This window comes from Anticarsia gemmatalis, chromosome 18, assembly GCF_050436995.1.
Source record: "Anticarsia gemmatalis isolate Benzon Research Colony breed Stoneville strain chromosome 18, ilAntGemm2 primary, whole genome shotgun sequence".
NCBI classification, from domain to species: Eukaryota; Metazoa; Arthropoda; class Insecta; order Lepidoptera; family Erebidae; genus Anticarsia; species Anticarsia gemmatalis.
In genome coordinates this window covers 673232-691832 of record NC_134762.1, presented here as the reverse complement: position 1 = coordinate 691832, position 18601 = coordinate 673232, and the positions used below count along the sequence as shown (strand labels likewise).

At 37.6% G+C, this 18601-nt stretch overlaps 1 protein-coding gene across 1 annotated transcript in view; it reads right to left on the bottom strand.

Annotated features, from left to right (window-relative positions):
• Positions 1-18601, bottom strand: part of crm (cramped chromatin regulator) — a 40621-nt gene that overhangs the window by 2229 nt on the left and 19791 nt on the right. Inside the window, exons 3-19 of the mRNA XM_076126045.1 lie at positions 13644-13827; positions 12742-13023; positions 8704-8907; positions 8008-8186; positions 7523-7676; positions 6957-7118; positions 6257-6485; positions 5634-5787; positions 5022-5246; positions 4435-4759; positions 3967-4096; positions 3397-3508; positions 2860-2967; positions 1533-1659; positions 947-1031; positions 634-746; positions 133-303 (exon numbers count right to left, since the gene is read on the bottom strand). Of these exons, the coding sequence (XP_075982160.1) occupies positions 133-303; positions 634-746; positions 947-1031; positions 1533-1659; positions 2860-2967; positions 3397-3508; positions 3967-4096; positions 4435-4759; positions 5022-5246; positions 5634-5787; positions 6257-6485; positions 6957-7118; positions 7523-7676; positions 8008-8186; positions 8704-8907; positions 12742-13023; positions 13644-13827 (2944 nt within the window). The remainder of the gene's footprint in view (positions 1-132; positions 304-633; positions 747-946; positions 1032-1532; positions 1660-2859; positions 2968-3396; positions 3509-3966; positions 4097-4434; positions 4760-5021; positions 5247-5633; positions 5788-6256; positions 6486-6956; positions 7119-7522; positions 7677-8007; positions 8187-8703; positions 8908-12741; positions 13024-13643; positions 13828-18601) is intronic.

Genomic DNA, 18601 nt, shown 5'->3' with positions numbered 1-18601 from the left:
AAGGGAACCTACCGGAATGAGGAAAAGACCCTACCGAAAGGGATGCATTGGTAGTGCATTACGGCCAAGAGCAGTTTAGAGACTATTCTTTTTTTTCCTAAATTGTTCAATATAAATAGCAAGGTATCTTACTAGCGACATCAGCTCCCTCCACCTTCGGCTTGGCGTCGACCTGGTCTTCTGCCTTCAGGTCTCCCTCATCATGCTTGTCTTCCGCGTGAGGCTTGTACTTCTCCGTCTCTGTGCTGTTCAGCTCCTCGGACTTGACGCCGTTTGAATTCGATTCTGAATTATTTGACTCTTCTACAAATAAACATAAAGAATTCATATTATGGAGTGTTCTTAAAACCGATTTAATTGGTTTTCAACCTATTTAACCGATAATTTTCCATATAGGAGTCTTGTTAAATCGTCCGCAGAAGCTATGGTAACGCACTATACACATTGTTCAAAATAAAATTTCGCTAAATAATACCGCTAACTCAGATAGTTTTGCTTATAATATAATGCATTTTTTTTACTTTTGATGATGCTGACGTAAAAAACATTTTAAAAATGTTTCTTTTTTTGGATGATATGAATTTTAGGAATGAATGAGAAAAAAGATTTTCTTAACTACAGACGAATGGATACCTGTGCTATGCTGTTCACCGTTCCCAGGCAGCGGTGTGATGGGTATCCGTCGGTCACCGTCGTGGAAGTAGAACTGACCGTTCGATTCACTCAGGACATAGAAGAAGGATAAACTGGGAACAAAATTGATATTTATTAATATTAAATTAATACAAATCAAATTATACGTACAATATGGTCGTTTTAGAAAATTTTAGGTACGAGAGAGAGACAATAACCTAAGGAAATGGAAGGTGATGGAAGATAAAAGATTTATTAGGAGCCATCGAAGATAATAACGTGCTATACGTCTTAACAACAACGGGGTACTTACTCTGACGTGGATGTGGGTGGCGGCTTTGGCAATATTCTGGGCGGTGCCGGCGGAGAGTTGGGCACTAACTTCGCTGGCACTGGATCTACAAATACAATGACGAATTAGTCAAATTCATTGTTATTTGTTAAAGTGGACACAATACGACGACTTAAGGAAAGTTCAGATATTTTTCTTAATTCTATGATGGAAAAATATATTGATTAAAATATTTTTAGGTATTTATAGAGCACATTGGTATTCTGTTTAAATTACAGAAAAGACTCCAACTAGATGGTCAAAGACATGATGAGATGTGTAGGACTGCAATGGTTGAAACAAGCGTAAAAAATAAGGTACTCAATGGTGGACAGTAGTAGGCTGAAAAAATAAACTACTACTACTACTACTCTTACTGACTGACTGATGAACAACGATCAGCCGAAACTACTGAGCGTGGGAACTTGAAATTCCGAATGGATTTATTAAATTTTACCCTTAAGGGTGAAAAGTCCATGCGAGCCAAGTTACGGGTGCAAAGCTAGGAAAGAACATAACGCAAGTGTACACAATGTAAGTAAATATGTAATATATAGTGTATACAGACTGGTGGGTGCAGGCAGCTTGGGCAGCAGCGGCAGCAGCCTCTGCACCACGACGCGCCGGTCCCCCACGCGCGGCCGCCCGCGCCGCCAGCGGGGGATGCCCTCCAGCATCATCTCCGTCTTCGACACCTGACACACAAGGATAGTGTACATAAATCCACTTACTTTGTAACAAGTCATCGTATGTATAAAACAATAGGCTACAAGATTTAGAGCTTTTATTAGTCGTGAATAAGCACTAAATTAAGGAGGCAAAATGTCTGATCTTTACTAAAATCTACTGCCTACTTTCGAATATTTTGCTGTCTTACATATTTTCCTAATAAAAAGTCGCCATGAGTGACCGAAAGATAGCCCAAATAAGTTTCTGTAGCACAAAATAAAATAATTCAAAAGTTTAATTCTCTTTTAAGAATAATCCCTTCACTAAAATGATTCAACGGACACCAAAAATACTTGGAGCAAAAATACAATTTTCCAGTTGTATAACTTTGTAACTAATTAAGGCCCTTCGTTACACTATCCTCGTGTAAGACTTGACGTATCATTTTAAAACCTAACATAATTAACTCCACGAGGAACATTAAACTATAATAACCACTCATATTTGATACCACACAACCCAATTACTCATATAAAGTACCAAGAAGTATATAATTTTCTCCCAAACAAAGTCACTTCAAGTATCAAAACATGTCATTTTCATCTCAACAATGTATTATAATTTGAAAGATACGTATTAGAAAAAATCTGAAGCAGTGTAATTGTTAGTTATTGCTTATTGTATTCATGTAATTAACGCAACTATGTGTCGATATCATTGTACCTAATGTAATAACAAAGTTGTACATAGGGTGACAATTTAATTTTGATACTAAGGTCACATAATCTTTTCATAACTTCCTTCTAACGGCAAAAGAAAATATTGCGATGAAAACTATCTTAGAGTTCCTTAAAACAGTTCTTGTAAGGATTTAAAGCACACACCCACACTTGGCCAGCGTGGTGGACTCAAGACCTCATTCTAGGAAGATACCCTTAGCCAGCGTGGTCCAAATTCCAGTAGTAGGACGATAATGGGTTAACTTAACATTTGAGTTTTTTTCTGGAACACTAGGCTAGTTATTTAATTATTCTGATGATTTCGACAATACGTTGGACAATATTAGACTTACTACACACATATTTGGTTCGGCAGTAATTGCCCTAGGAAAACCCGAATATGTGTAGATGAACTCGACCGATAAGTGAGTCGAGTCGGTTTTGCTGAATCGAAGTGTCGACTCGAATATATGAGAAGCAAGCCTTAATTTTTAGATTATTGCTTACCTCACTTTCAGGTCTGGGTGCGATGGGCGTGGGGTGTCGGAACACAGGCGACGAGTCGTCCACACGACACAACTGTGTCGGATAGGGCACTGTTTTCTGCGGCTGCACCTGATATAATATCAGTTAATTTATATAAGGTCTTCTCTTAATAGCTAGTGATAGTTTAGGAGACTATACTGCCCGTGAATCTGATCACGATTGTGCGAAAAAATCGTGATCACAGAAAGCTTTAATACGAGTGAAATTATTTATTTATTTATTAGCAGGCATGCAGTTGTATACAACAGGTTGATGCCTGTATCCTGGTAATTCACTATGATGCAATCATTCATTAAATAAATATTTGTCTAGTCTATTTTTTTTAGGAGTTATTAAGTCAATATTTCTTAAATAACTCTTAATTAGATCAAAATGAAAAAGGTTTGAAAGAACTGACGATGAGGCCACGGTCAGTGTAACCTACAAAGAAGACGAAAGCTAAAATGTTTATGTTAATACCCGTACAATTAATAAGTCACACAAAGCTGCACGTATTACCTGCACGTGCACCTGCTTCCGTTGTTGCGTACACACGTGTCCGCACGCACAGCGCGCGCCCGCCCCCGCTCCCACATGCGGGTTGCCCGCCAGCGCTAGCAGGCGCTTCAACCTGTACGCAAAATATATAATCAGACCATACCAAGACCTACGGCCTCAGCGTGTACCATAATGAAGGAAGAAACTGCGCTACATGAGCCGTTAAGCGCTGCCACTTCGTTAAAAAAATATTGTTTTTAGGTGTCATGACACAGCCGAATCAACTGTTTATCATATCCAGAGAACATAACGCAATAGTAAGTAATCTAAGACGTTTCCGATGAAAAATACGTTTCCATTTTTTTTATTTATACCACTTTTAAGACATCCTTATGAAAGGTATGCTTATCGCGTCCACAGAAAGCAATTCACTTGACAGTAAAAATAAGTAGTAACCTTCAGAAATATGAGAGAAAACTAAAGTTAAAGTTTGTAGTAAATAATTAATTATTCCTATTAAGGTTAATTTTAAGATAGACGTTTGAATGACCAAGAGAAAACTGTAAAGTAACAACTTAAAGTAATATTCACCTGTCGCCCAACAAATAGAATACACTTGGAGGAGGTGGACCTTGTGGTCTGTTGATGAGCTTGTTCACCAGCTTCAGCGTGCCTGATGATGATGAAGACGACTTGTGATCCGGAGACGCTAACTGTTCACCTAACAAACAAACAGCATGTTTTATAAGATACAATTACTCAAATTAGCGCTCCTCTACCACTGCGGCTGAGGACCACGAGTTCGACTCCCATACGGAACAAATATTTATATGACTTAAATCACATACTAGTATACTTTATCTTACTTGGTCATTTTATTTTACTAGGTCATGTCCGCGGCCCCTACTAACTAACATTTCACTCTGCCAAATTTACTTGAAATTGGTTCAGCCGCTTTAACGTAAAAGAAAGGACAAACAAACAAACAAACATGTTTTCAAATTTATAATATTCATATGGACACCGATAAATTTAGTGTTCAAAAAGATTACTACTTACTTTTCCTCTCGTCTCCTGACATTCCATCATTACTATCCTGACTATAAGTATTCTTAGGTGACAACATATCATTGTCACTTTCCCTCGCTCTCTCCTTGTCATCTTCCACGGAGCTGTCGGCGCCTTTGTCGGCCCCTTTGTCGGCACCTTTGTCGGCACTTTTGTCAATCACTTTGTCGGGCAATTTCTCAGCAACTTTGTCAGGCTTTTCTTTCTTAACGCAAGTTTTTTCACTCTCTGAGATGGAAGTTTTTTGTGGCTGTGGTAGTGGGGGTGTCGGTTCAGCCCACCAGTAATCCAACTCCAATTTGGAGCGGGAACCGAACTGAAATAGTTAAAGAAGTCAGTTTCTGCATACATAAGCACACCTATAGTCCCATGTAATAGGGGGCGAGTCTATTGCCATGTATATCAAGTAGGTAAGGTAGCAACGAGCTACCATTGCGTCGGGAGGTCGTGGGCTCGATTCCCACACGGGTCTTGTTGTACTTTGTGTCCGTTGTTTGTATGTTTGGTAAATCCCCGCGACACAAGAACAACTCATAGAGCAGAAGTTGTCTTTAAAAGAAAATTCTCTTTCTTCTCACCATAAGATACAAGTCTCCTATAGTAAGGTCCCCTGCGTCATGCACGCTCCAGCCCTTCCTGATCTGCCTCATGGCGAGCTCCACGTCGATGTCCGGCTTGTTCTCCTCTTCAACCTTCACCGGCTCCTCCGTCTTCGGCTCCTCACTCTTCACCTCTTCAGGGTTGTCCATCACTAGGGTATAGATACTGCCGCCACGCTTTTTGGGACGTATGCGGAATTTCACCTGAAGTGTTCATAATAACACAGTTGTCAGGTTTTTGAAGGTACAGACAAACGTGATGTATTTAAGGTTTTGCAATTTGATTGTAGGGTAGAGTTATGTGTAGAGTTGAGTGATAAAATTATACTAGCTAACTACTGATTTTTCTAAACTACGTGTGTAATAGAAATAAAAATACTATAATATAAGTTTAAAATAAATCTTGCCTATGAATTCTAAAACTGTTAAAAAAATAGACTGTAGTCGATAAAAAATTACGAGAAAATTATAAGAAAAACAAGTGTAAAGTTCGGATTTGTCATTTTATAATGCACCTTAGTGCCAATGGGACAAAGCTGTTGTTTGAATGATGAACTGTTAGCTGTGGTAAATTTTTAAGTAATGTTTTACCTTCAGGTTTTTAAACTTATTATCCTTGCCGGTCTTGTCCTTGCCATCGCTCTCGTTGTCTGTATCACTCTTGTTGTACTTCTCGTCGTCCTCCATCTCAGAGAAACTATCCTTCTCTCGCTCTGACATGTCCTTGTCTCTTTCTGGCATATATCTACGATAGGATATTAATGTATGCATGTTTTGCTTAAGTTAAAATGTTAGACATTGCAAAGACTGCGGGTGATTGAGATATGATGATCCTATTTATTTGTTTATTTCTCCTCATAAGAGTCTAAGTTTAATTGCTAGTAGTAAATATATTAATAGGTAAATAACATTTATAGCCTATATTCATTTGGTATACTGTATGGACTAAGGAAAAAACTAAAAATTTCTCGAATACAGTGGTGTTGAAATTATGCCACTATATAAAATCAAAAAATTCACAGTTCTTCTCATTAAAAAAATAAACATGTTCGTAGTCTCGCTTAAACTCAAGAACGGCTGTAGACATTGAGTTTTTGAATATTTGTGGAAATCCAAGGAACAAACAATAATTAACAATTAACGAACTACTAGCACCGCACAAACCTAGCCAGAAACATAAATACTCAAATAATACTATGAGAAGATCAACCTACCTGTCTCCGTCCTCCTCAGTGGTCTGTTCCTTCTCGTCCTCAGTGCTGGGTTTCTCCTCGTCCTCCTGGTGGCTCTTATAACTGGCCATCAGCTCGATGCCGTCGATGGCCGTCTCCTCGATATTGATCAGCTTCTCCGAGTCTTCCATCTTGATCTTTTTCTGGTCTACCTCTTTGTCTTTGTCCGTTGTACTGTCTTTGCGGGTTCGTTTTGGTGTACGGATTTTTGCTACATACACAACAAAAAATTAGTAATACATTTTCCGTACTTTTTTATTAAATGTCATCGGCGACTCTTTTAACTAGTGTACTCGAATTAATGTAAAAAATTGCAATAATTTGCACATTTTATTATTATCTATGCTTATAAAAAATAAATTAAAAATTTAAACAACCCCGACACAAGAACTTAATTTCCCTTTAGAAAATAATAAAAGAAACTTAATCTTAGAGTTCCTAAGAATGTATCAATAATTCTAAAAAAAAATCGTCACGTTGGGGGACCGCTCCTAAACTAACTGCAAATAAACTTGCAAATGGTCTGTAAAATACTTTATATTATTCTCCCGACATGTAGCTTTATCTATTAAATAATTTTGTCTTAATATTTTTTACTCACAGCATTTGACATACCAACAAAGCAATTCTTCAAAAAAGTTGGGAAAATCGTAGCTAAAACACTTCAATATGATAATCTTACCGCCACTATCCTTGTCTCTCTGCGAGCCCATTCTCTCTAAGTAAGAAGAGAAGCAGATCTTCTGACTGGACAGCTGTTCACTCGGACTGACCACCGGCAGGTGTATCTGAGCGTCTGGTCTCGGTCCCACGTGGAGGGCCAGTCTAGTACCACCTGATTGTTCTGTGTACAAGAATAGTAGTCTGTGTTAAGAAGAGTGGTGGTACTCATTCGAAAACAGACTTTACCCAGCTTAGCGGAGTAAAAAAATATGTAATGAATGTAGTAAAGTGTCAAAAGAACATTAAAAACATTGTGTATCAAAAGTTTTAAGGCTATTTTTGATCAGGTTTAGAAGATGAAACTTTCTCAAGTCACGATAACGAATTAGAAGGAATATTGACAAGTGATAGATTTTTTTCAATTAAACAAGAAAGTTCATTCTTTTAGCATGCATTTTCTCATTTTACTGGCATGCACGTTTTCCCGTGGCAGTAAGTATTTTCTTTTATTTCAGATAGCGATCTTAAATGCTGTAATACGTCATTAATAAATTTACTTGATGGTTATTTTGTTTAATCTCTTACCTTGTAAAATAATTCTGTCAGTCTCCAGATTGAGATGATCCTCCAGTTCTCTGTTCATTTCCTTCTCCTCGAGCAGCCGTAGTTCATAGTCTTCTGAGTCCTTCTGGTTATCTTCTGTGTATTTGCCATCTTCTGATAGTTTGCCAGGAATAGACTGGTCACGGTTAAGGACTCGATTTACAGTTTAAGAACGATATACTTATGATTTCTTTTGTAAGTTGTACATTGTACAAAACGGTGTAAAATAAATTATAGATCAGATTAATAAGTTCAGTTTGAAATGCAATTGGGTGGTTACAAACTGGCCATATACAAAAAAGAAGCGTTGAATACACGTACATAGAATAGGCATCGGAGAATTATGTCTAGCCTCATAAATATTGGTTTACAACATAGTCTACTGTTGCAAGAAAATAATGAGTTTTATTTTTAAAATGTCGTTACGTATGTGAAGTTATATAAGGGAGGTAGTAGTTAAAGGATACGCTGCCCCCCCAGCGCGCCTGCAGCGCCCGCAGCACGTGCTGCAGGCGGGCCCGCAGCGGCGCGGCGAGCGCGGCGCGCGGGTTGTGCGCGGCGGCCAGCACGCGCGCCCACGCCGCGCCTGAGCGCGCGCGCAGCACCACCACGCAGCGCGTGCACACGCGCGCGCCCACCGACACCTCTGCAACACACCACGCCGATTAAACAACCCCTTACTGCCCCATGTCTGGTGTTGCCAGATCCAGGCCGTTCATTCCCGGGACATTACAGGGGCCACGAACGGAATTAGAGATTTCCGGTCTCTGCTCTGAGACTACATAAAGTAGAAATTACCAAAAAAAAAAAGTAGCGTCATAGATTAGTAAAAACGAGTATTCTTTCATTCCGGGACAGCAAATTAAAATTACGAGACACGGGACAACACGCAAAATTCCAAGGCAATCCCGGAAATAAAAGCCATCTGGCATCCCTAGCCACGACTGGCCACAAATCTTCTCCAAAATTGAAAAACATACGTAAATTTACCTAAGTAGACAGAGAATAATGCGACCTCAGCGAATTTTCTTCACAAATTTTATTACACAATTACTGGGATGGCTTGATGCTACGTAAAGAACATATAGCCGATAAATACCATACTACACTAACACAAATACTAACATTCTACCATATTAATTCTCCTCAACAGAAACTCTTACCATTAATCTGGTTGAGTCTCCTCAGCGCGCGACACATGGGCGTGCGCAGGCGCACGTTCCGCCCCCGCGCCCGCACCACGATGCTCCCGCCCAGCACCATCTCGCCGAGCCGCGCACACGTCTTCTCGCTCACAGACACCAGCTTCTTACGCAACTCGCCGTAGTTTATCAATGCGTATAACTCTTGGGCTACTTTCTTTACATCTAAAACAAATAATGCACTAGTCATACAAAATTTCCCCCTATTTCAAATTTTAAACGAAAACCTTATACTTAGTAAAAGTAAGAAATTTTCTAAAACTGATAGGGAATATTTTGATATACTACTTTTTTAAACTTTAGACTGTACCACTATTGAAAAAGCGGCACACTCCCTAATTGAGAGAAAAGTAAGATTTTGAGTCAAGTTGAAAACTTTGTACATAATACCCAAGGTATTTCAAAAATACTTGTATCATCAGTCTAAGATTTTAAATACATTAATTAAGTAATTTAAAAAAATAATTATTAATATTTTTTTAATTAGAAAAATAAAGTCACTCAGTACTTTTATAGGCTAATTAGTAATCAATCAACCAATAGACTAAGCACGATCCACATTGCATAATCCATGAAAGAAGGTCATAAATCTACTTCAAGGGGAAGCACCGAAGATAAACTCAAAAAACTATGCAATAAGTCCTTACATTACATAAATATTAACACACAAGAATTGTGCAATTATTAATTCATCTCTCTCGATAATCGTTTGGTGGAGACTTTGAACAGACATGTAGGAAAGGATTTTATCATATTTTTATGGGTTTTGCTAAGTATAAGTAACACGTAGTAGAGTAAAAATCATGAATGTTATCTTTCAGCCCGACTAGTCTAATAGTACAGTTGGTAAGAGCGAAATAATGTTAGGTAATAGGACATCACCATGTAACTAGTTGGCAGATTCCATAATGTGTTGTATACTAAAAATAAAATGTCTATTCTGATACAGGTGATTTGATTTATTACATTCACAATATTAATTGACTAATTACAATCAACGATTAGTAATTTTATTACGATTTAACATCAGGAAAATCCTTTATTTTAAATTCACGATCATCATAAAAACATAGCAATAACTATTGAACTTTGTTCTAAACGCATCCTTGTATTTTTTATAGAAAAATAAAAGTCCATTAAGGATGTATTTTCACTGAACAACCCGCATGTAAAAACAATAACGTCTTGAGGCACGCGATGGCTCAGTTGTATCCATAAATAGTACAGAATATGAAAATCTTGGCATCTGACTGTCTTCCTGGCGAAGAGGTTGAGGTCGCCACGCCGCTACCATACCATCGCTACCAATAGTTGTTTGGAAAGGCCCCGCGACACAAGAGGAATTCTTAGTGCAGAACAACTTTTTAAAAAATCTGCTAAAACTTAAAAAAAAAACATAGTAATGGAACCCTGAATGTCTAAAAATTGTTTAACTCATTTCCTTGAAGACATGAAAAACTTCAACCCGCAATTGGCAGTGTGGTGGACTCAAGACCTAGCCCCTCAATTCAGGAGGTGACCCTTGGCCAGCAGTGCGACAGTAATGAGTACAAAAAAATAGCTAGAACATGTACTTTGTATGACTCGTTAGCGTTTACAAAAGGCACATAAAAACATGAAAGTATACGTACACAAGCGTATACGTATATCCCCGTATACGCAAATAATCGCAAACACGTGTACCCCTAATGAACAATCTCTCTTAAACACCATAGCATGTCTTCAACAATGGAAAAACTGTAATATTATATGACATCTCATGGCAAGAGATAATCTATTTAATGTAGTAACGAACACGCTAACTAATGTATAATTTAATACAGGATATCATTTACATGATGGAGTAGAAAATACGTTATTTTGACGAGCGCTTTAATGTTCATACTTTGTATTAATAGGGTGTAATCACTCGACCTTGCTGTGTACTTGATGATGACTTTTTAATTTTCTGTAACCCCTTTTTTTACAAACATGTCACTTACCTTGGTTCTATAGGAATCTGGCGTTAATAAATAAATTAAACGCACTAATGTCCCATTGCTGGGCAAGGGTCTCCTCCCGTAATGGGGGAGAGGTGTGGCCTTGAATCCACCACGCTGGCTTACGGGTTGGGGACTTTGCATACCTTCAAGAACTGTTACAAAATTCCCTCAGGTATGCAAGGTAGCATCACGATGTTTTCCTTAACCGTTGGAACAAGTGATAATTATTTCGAATACACACATAACTTGGAAAAGTCATGGGTATGTTTCCTCGGGTTCGAATTTGTAACCACTTGTGTGGGAGGTGTCAACTTATACCACTCGGCTCTGACATTACTCAAGTAAATATTTCGAGAGTGACTACCCTTGTAGTGCGCTCGGTAGCGTATCCGGCTGTTGATCATGAAGTCTAAGGTTTGATTCCCAGGTCGAGCAAAGTACTATCATTCTTTTCTAATTTTTATTAGACTGTTTCTCATTGGTTACCTAGAGTTGACACGTGTCACCTTCTTGGTGCGTCGACTTCATAAGGGTCTCAGCACACATATGGGATCGGAAAGGTATCGTAACCGTAACGCCTTTCGCCTCGCTGTCAACCAGGCGTCAACCTACCGTATGCCCGTAACGAAAGCGTATCAGCAGCGCCTGTACGTCAACTCGGCTACGGCTAGGCGACACCGCGCTTACGCCTCGCTTATGGATATTTTCTCACTTCTTCAATAAGTTTCTCCCTTTGCATCGTTATTTTGTGTTTGAATCGAACTTAAAATTTTAAATAAAACATACGCGCAACACGAATGAAATACTCTTTGCGAATGGCGGCGTCTTTAGCAGGCAAGTCGCGTGAGGGGAAAGGGGAAAGGGTGGACGAAGAGATGTGAGCTCGGGTACGGAGAGACGTAAGCGCGGGGACGGAGAAACGTAAGCGCGGGGACGATGAGCCGTAAGCGCGGTAATTCAAGTTCGGAGCCTGTTCCGAGGCGAGGCGATTACGATATTATTCCGATTAGTGTGCGTTGCAGTAGGGAGTTTAATACAAACCATTCTGAACGGCTCGAGGCGATACGGTGACGATCCCTTTCCGATCCCATATGTGTGCTGAGACCCTAAGAGTACTTTGAACCAACATCAATGGCGTTCAACATTTATAAGAAAAGTATATAATAATATCTCGCTTTTTTCCTCGACTGTTAATATTTTGGTACCTATTACGTTGTTACTATGTTATTGTATATGAATGTTTCTTTAATCACGTAATAGTTATGTTTTTCATTTAGTTTTTGATTCAAATGACCCTTGGGTCAGGAATACTTATTTTATAATTATATAACAACTCACAATTATCCTCAAATATTATAAAAAGTTGGCTTTTCTTTTGAATCTAATGAATACACGTTTAATAATATAATTTATTGTGATATCGTGTAGAAAATAAGACAACTTACCTGCTGTATAATTTTAAAACCAAATAATTACGGCCTGATTTTTGATATAGGTACATAATATATCTAAAAAAAACGGCTAAAACCACCACTTTTACTTGACATTTGTGTAGTAAAGGTAAATCTTTTTCTTCATAAAACTATCAGTTCTGTGAGGAAACTTTGGCTGTCATTTTTACTTTCCCCTATACTTTGGCTGTTACTTTTGATGAAGAAACTACCCGTTAATAATCAATTATTTTCAAATAATATTTATATCTCATTTCCTTTCCACTCTTCGTACGCTTCCCTGTGATACCTTTATTTTAAAAAAGACAACTCCCGCTCTAAGAATTTATCTTGTGTCGCGGGGACTTTTACAAACATACAAACAACGGACACAAGGTACAACCAGACCCGTAACAACTATAGCTATTTGTGGATCGTCCAAATATTTCTTCCGCGTGGCAATCGAACCCACGACCTCCCTGGTGTGATGCTATAGTAGTTGCGTGGTGACCACCTTAACCACTGCGCCACAGACGCCATCAACCTACTACATACATACATACATACATACATACAAAAGTACTTACTCTCATCAAAATGAACATGCTTGGAGAGCTTATGCCAAGTCCTGTAGTAGAAATGGCTGACTTGGGTCTTCGTCTTCAAGTTGTCCGGCATTCCTTTCTTTTTCATCTTAGCGCAAATATACGCGGTGATAGCATCGAAGTCTTTCCCATACTCGTTCAGAGCTTCGAAGAACAAGTTCTTTTCATCAGTAGACCATAACGCTTTGGGCATCCGTTGCTTCACCGTTGGGAATTTTAGTTCTTTCTCGTCTATTTTGTTTGGTGTTTCGCATTCTGGTATATCTGTAAAGTTACCGAATCATTTTAAGATATATAAAGTACTTACATGATAAGATATAAATATATAAGTATAAAACGCCACAGAAACCCCTAACCTAAGATGATTAACAGATCACAGCCACTTCGCTGTGGTAAATTAAGGTACTACAACAAAAAAAGCCAGATAAATTAAATTTAACTTAACGGATCTTTACACAATTTTACGTTATTAACGTAAAATTAATAAAATCGTTAAAAGATCGGGTAAAGTAGCTATTATTTTACTACAATAAAGAATTTAAGATGTTTCAAATTGACCTATGAGAAGTCATGGCAGAAGATCTATCAATATCGCTATAAATGTTTTCACAAAAACTATAATTTCGCCACATCCCTTGACCATTATGTTAAAAATTGCAACTAGAAGAAAGAAAGAATAGAGTTCATTTAGTAGAACCAGCACAGAGACAAGAAAGATACATAGTTCATCACAATATAAATTGATTGAGGATGTGTCTCACGGCTGTACCAAATAGGTACCTAGATCAGCTTAATGTCAAGCACAAAGAGTGCTTGACGCTGGTTTCAACTAAAAGATTAAATCAGTTAAGTAGGTAACGATCGTTTGCCAATTAGATTCTTACCATCAGCACCATCTTTCTTCAGAGGTCTCTTGTCCCTGTCTCCGGGAGGTTCGAGCCTGAGTTTCTTGATGACCCTGGCGCTGGTCCTCTGCTGCTGCTGCGTGGTCAGCGAGCCGAGGAGTTCGGTGCGCTCTGCGTCGATGGAAGGTGACGCGCCCGGTGACATGGCTGGGTCCTTCACCGTCTGTGAAAGAAAACATTGAATGAATATGGGTATTGATCTAATGGTATAGTCCTGGGAGTATTCCTAGAGTATAGTAACTAAGCTTAGTGGTATAAGTTGGCACCTGCTACGCAAGTGCAGGTTTGGAACGCGGGGCAATCCATCGATGACTTTTCGACGCAATCTGTGTGTTAGAAATAACTATTACATGTCCTAACGGTGAAGGATTGACAACAGTGGCTAACGCTTTGACCTATTTTTGTGATGCATCTATGAGAGAGCTTGACGTCTCAAACATTTGTTAAAGGCTTCCGATTATAGCCATCTGGAAAAGGTAATAGCGACGCAATATTTCGTTCAACTGATGGTCGAACCCTGATGCTGTAAAAACAACATAGCGTACTTTTTATTTCGTGACAAATTATATTGGATGAATGTAGGATATAAATAGAATATACACTTTTACTCTTTTTTGACACAGAACGTTCATAAACACGGCAGGTACGAAATTTTAATTAAGCATAAAATGTGTTTAAGCATCATTAGTTCAGAAAAATACCTCACATATAAAATTCAAGGGCGTACAAAACACATACCGGAAGGTCGACCAACAATGTTTCAATTTAAATACGAATCATTTAAAACAGAGTATGAGCCCAGTGACCAATTATACATGGTTTAAACACAAAAGATATTCTGTTTGAGTAATATGCGTGAAATTTATACTTTCATGGATCATTTTCCTGTATTCAGGCATGCCAAGTCACTGTAGCCTTCACTAACTCCTTCCCTACAGCTGCTGTGTCGCACAGTAAGTTGCCCCACCTAAATCCCCGATTCCTATACCATTACACTAAATTTCCTGTTAAACTGTATGATTCTCAAAGAGGGTTGACGTCAGGCGCCTCATAATTCTGCACTCTACTTAGGTCTATGCATAAAGCATTCCCCAAGTTTAAAAAAAGGCTTTTGTACACACATTAACTATATTCTTGACGCTATTTCTTGATAAATAAAAGGTGAGACACAAGGAGAAGACTGAAGCGGGAAGATTAATCATCGTGTTAGGACTAACCAAAATCATTGTTCTTTTAGTGAGTCTAAAACAGAAGAAAAAACTATTTAAACACAATTATTTAATTCTTTTACGATTCTCTTATTTTGCAACATTTTAGAGTTAAAAAATCTAAGTAAGTGGTTCGATATTTTCTGCTTTTTATTTTCAGGAGAACGACCCAATAACCCAAGTGTCATCACGTTTCCAATAATCTCATTTTAAACAATTAATTCTAAAACTAGGTCATTGACCCTTACATTAAAAAATCAGTAACGTTATTCACAATATCCTTTTTATACTAAGTATGTTTTAATTATTTTATTACACCTCGTACATTTTAATACCTAATTGGAAAGACCTCTACGTACATGACCGACCCAATAGGTCACATTAACTAAACTCCGGGTTACTAATGACAATTTGATCATATTGCTCTTATTCTTATATCAATTTATTTAAGTAATTAAAATCTATAACCACACAATTTTGATGACGCACGGTAAAAAAATTTGCATTCTCAAATAAAAAAAAATATACAGGCGAATTGAGAACCTCCTCCTTTTTTGAAGTCGGTTAAAAATAGAGTATATAGGGTTCTTCTTAGCATATAGGGTAAAGTGACCAAGGATTTTATGGATTAGAATTCGGCGACGAAAATAAATAAAATTTCTAAATGTTAGACGAGCTCGCTACTGTATAAAGGCTAAATGTAAAATGTTTATTTATATGATAAATGAACTAAGTTAACAGACACCTGTTACAATGCAACTGTATGTATTCATGTATTTCATTAATAATGCAAGAGTAATTTATAATAAATTTAATTACCATATTACTTTATTATCGTAACCTGCAATGTCTATAATATTTTTCTTTCACCTTTACGCCTGCTTTCAGTCAATAGAATAAAATCGTAGAGTACCGAAAATTTTAACAGGGGGGATTATTCCTAAAGACCCGGCTCTACTTAAAATGTTGAAATGTAAATTAGAAAAGGCCTACAGCATTTGCCCGACCCATAAATCGAACTCGAGACCTCGCGATCCGCAGCCTATACTACAGCTTATACTACAAGTACACGGACAATTACTTAAGTCATATTATGTCAAATTATAATACTATACCAAAAATTCAGTTCCACAACAATGGGTCGTTAGTATTCTGGGCACGGTGCGCATGCCAATCGCATCATGTTAGCATACCGTTTAAACTGAATCACAAAGAAAACAGCAAACATATGCGTTACACACACCTTACTGAATGGAATTGCTGATCAATGCATATTATATTGTTACCTTGACGTAAAACAACGTTTCGGATTCATAACATGTATTTTTTATTATAATATTTGGTCCAGGGACTGAGTTGACCAGTGCTATGGGATTATGAGAGCCGCCCATAGCTAGTTGTGCTCGCCGGTCGGTAAACGATCTGCGGGTTAAGCAACCGTTGGCGTGGTCGTTCCATAGATGGGTGGCCGCATAGTGGTATTTGAACTGGGCGTCTCCGTGCTTCGGAGAGTACGTAAAAAGTCAAGCCACGTCAAAGGCCTTCGGGCGGCTTGAACAACTTTGACACTAGGTTGACCACTAACCATACGACAAGAAGAAGAAGAAGAAGAAGAAGTGTATATGAAGCTAAAACACGTGCAGTCATCTGTAGTCGAAACAATTCAATCTAAACTGCAAGTAATTTACCTATTAGTGTCTGGGAAACACGATTTAAATGGATTATCGTTGAAGCAATCAGGTGCGATGAGGCAGACGAATTTCGACGAGTGAAAAACCAAGCAGGTACTACTGAGTTTCCTTGGGAGAAGCCCAGTTATCACTGACCTAAGGTAAGTAAGTATTACCTACTTATTTCCCTGAAGACTCATAGTTAGAAGAGCGGTAAACGATAAGTGGGTTACGCATCCAGGACATTTATTAATTTAATTGAAAAACTGTATATGTTCGCATAATTTCAAATTATACAAAGTTGTATTATGAACTATAACTAACAATAGAAAAAAAATATTATAGCAGCATAATGCAGAAAATGATGTATTATTCAAGTTCATTGTACATTCAAAATTTTTGGCCATATAGTATTTAAGAATGCATGAAATAGTCTTTGAGAGAGATTTTTGGGCAGGAACATAAGTAGGAATAATATAGACATACTATAATACCAATATATGGAATGGGTGAAATTTTGGTTTTTTCTATTAGATTTTAGATAAATAGGTGCTAGGTACTCTCATTACTAATCTAAGTTTACTTGGGAGAATCCGCCTGTCATATTTGATATCTTGGTGTTTCCCGGTAACATAAATACTTTATCTCGTTATATTCTTGAGAAACAAAATACTAACTTAGTGGATCGCGCTGTATACCTTTGCGACGCAACGGCCGATGACGAGGTTCGAGATTCCGGTTTGGGCAAAGCTATTTATTTCCCCAATATTTAGTGATATGGTTGTTTAAATAAGCTCTGCCCTTAATATGTGGGAATATCATTGTAAATAGCGAAATGTGAGTGTAACACATTTACTACTTCGGGTATGCATATGTGTGTATATTTACAAGAACTGTTCTTTCAAGCATGCAAGTTTCATCACGTTTTCTTTCAAATACAAAAGCTTTTTAAAGTTATTAAGGTGCCTTAGGGTTGAACTCTACCACTTTAGAGGGCGCGTGCTTGTACTACTAGATTATCAATCAATAGTATCATTAGTATCAGATAAAATATAAAATCTCGTTTTAGATATTTCGTTATGTTCAAGGTGTTTGAACATGACATAATACCTAATGTTATTATTGACTCAGTGTATAAGGAAAAATTGGAGACAAAATCTAGATTTTTCTACAAGGCAGGATTAATAACATAATCTCTCATCTCCAAAGCTTAGAAACTTGTTAGCGGTCACTCATCTATGAAAATAACCGGCTAATATTTAAACAAACAATAAATCGTTAAAATAGTTTTTAAAAATCTTGTTACACTGCCGAAAAAAACAATTATTATTATATAACCAGTTGACTGGCGCAGCTCCACTAACAAATCTTCTTTGCATTTTCTGTCAGTGTTTTCTCTTCATAAAACCGTTCCTGTGGCCAGAAGACACTTTTAGAAATTAAGTCGTATTACCTAAGCCGTTTTTGAGTTGTGCGATATCACACGTGTAAACATTACGATTCGTTGTGACAAATTTTATTCATCAGTAACACATTCGTGTAATAATGCTGAAGGGATTCTGTTTTAGCCAACGAAAATTGTTACAGAAACGGGGAAAATTATGACCCACTAGCTGACCAGCGCAACTTCGCTTGCGTCACATAAGAGAGAATCTATACTAATATTATAAAGCTGAAGAGTTTGTTTGTTTGATTGTTTGTTTGTTTGATTGTTTGTTTGATTGTTTGTTTGATTGTTTGTTTGTTTGTTTGTTTGAACTATTGGTTGGAGCGCGATGATATATAGCCTATAGCCTTCCTCGATAAATGGGCTATCTAACACTGAAATATTTTTTCAAATCGGACCAGTAGTTCTTGAGATTTACGCGTTCAAACAAACAAACTCTTCAGCTTTTTAAAAAACATAGATTTTAAAAAACATAGATGAGTATAGAAGTATAGATAATATAAGTATAGATATGATTGAAATGTATATTTTAATACCCACATTTATAAACGAAAGTGGAGAATTCACAATGAAACTTCCGAACTAATTACACTAGAGCATAAAACCCAATCA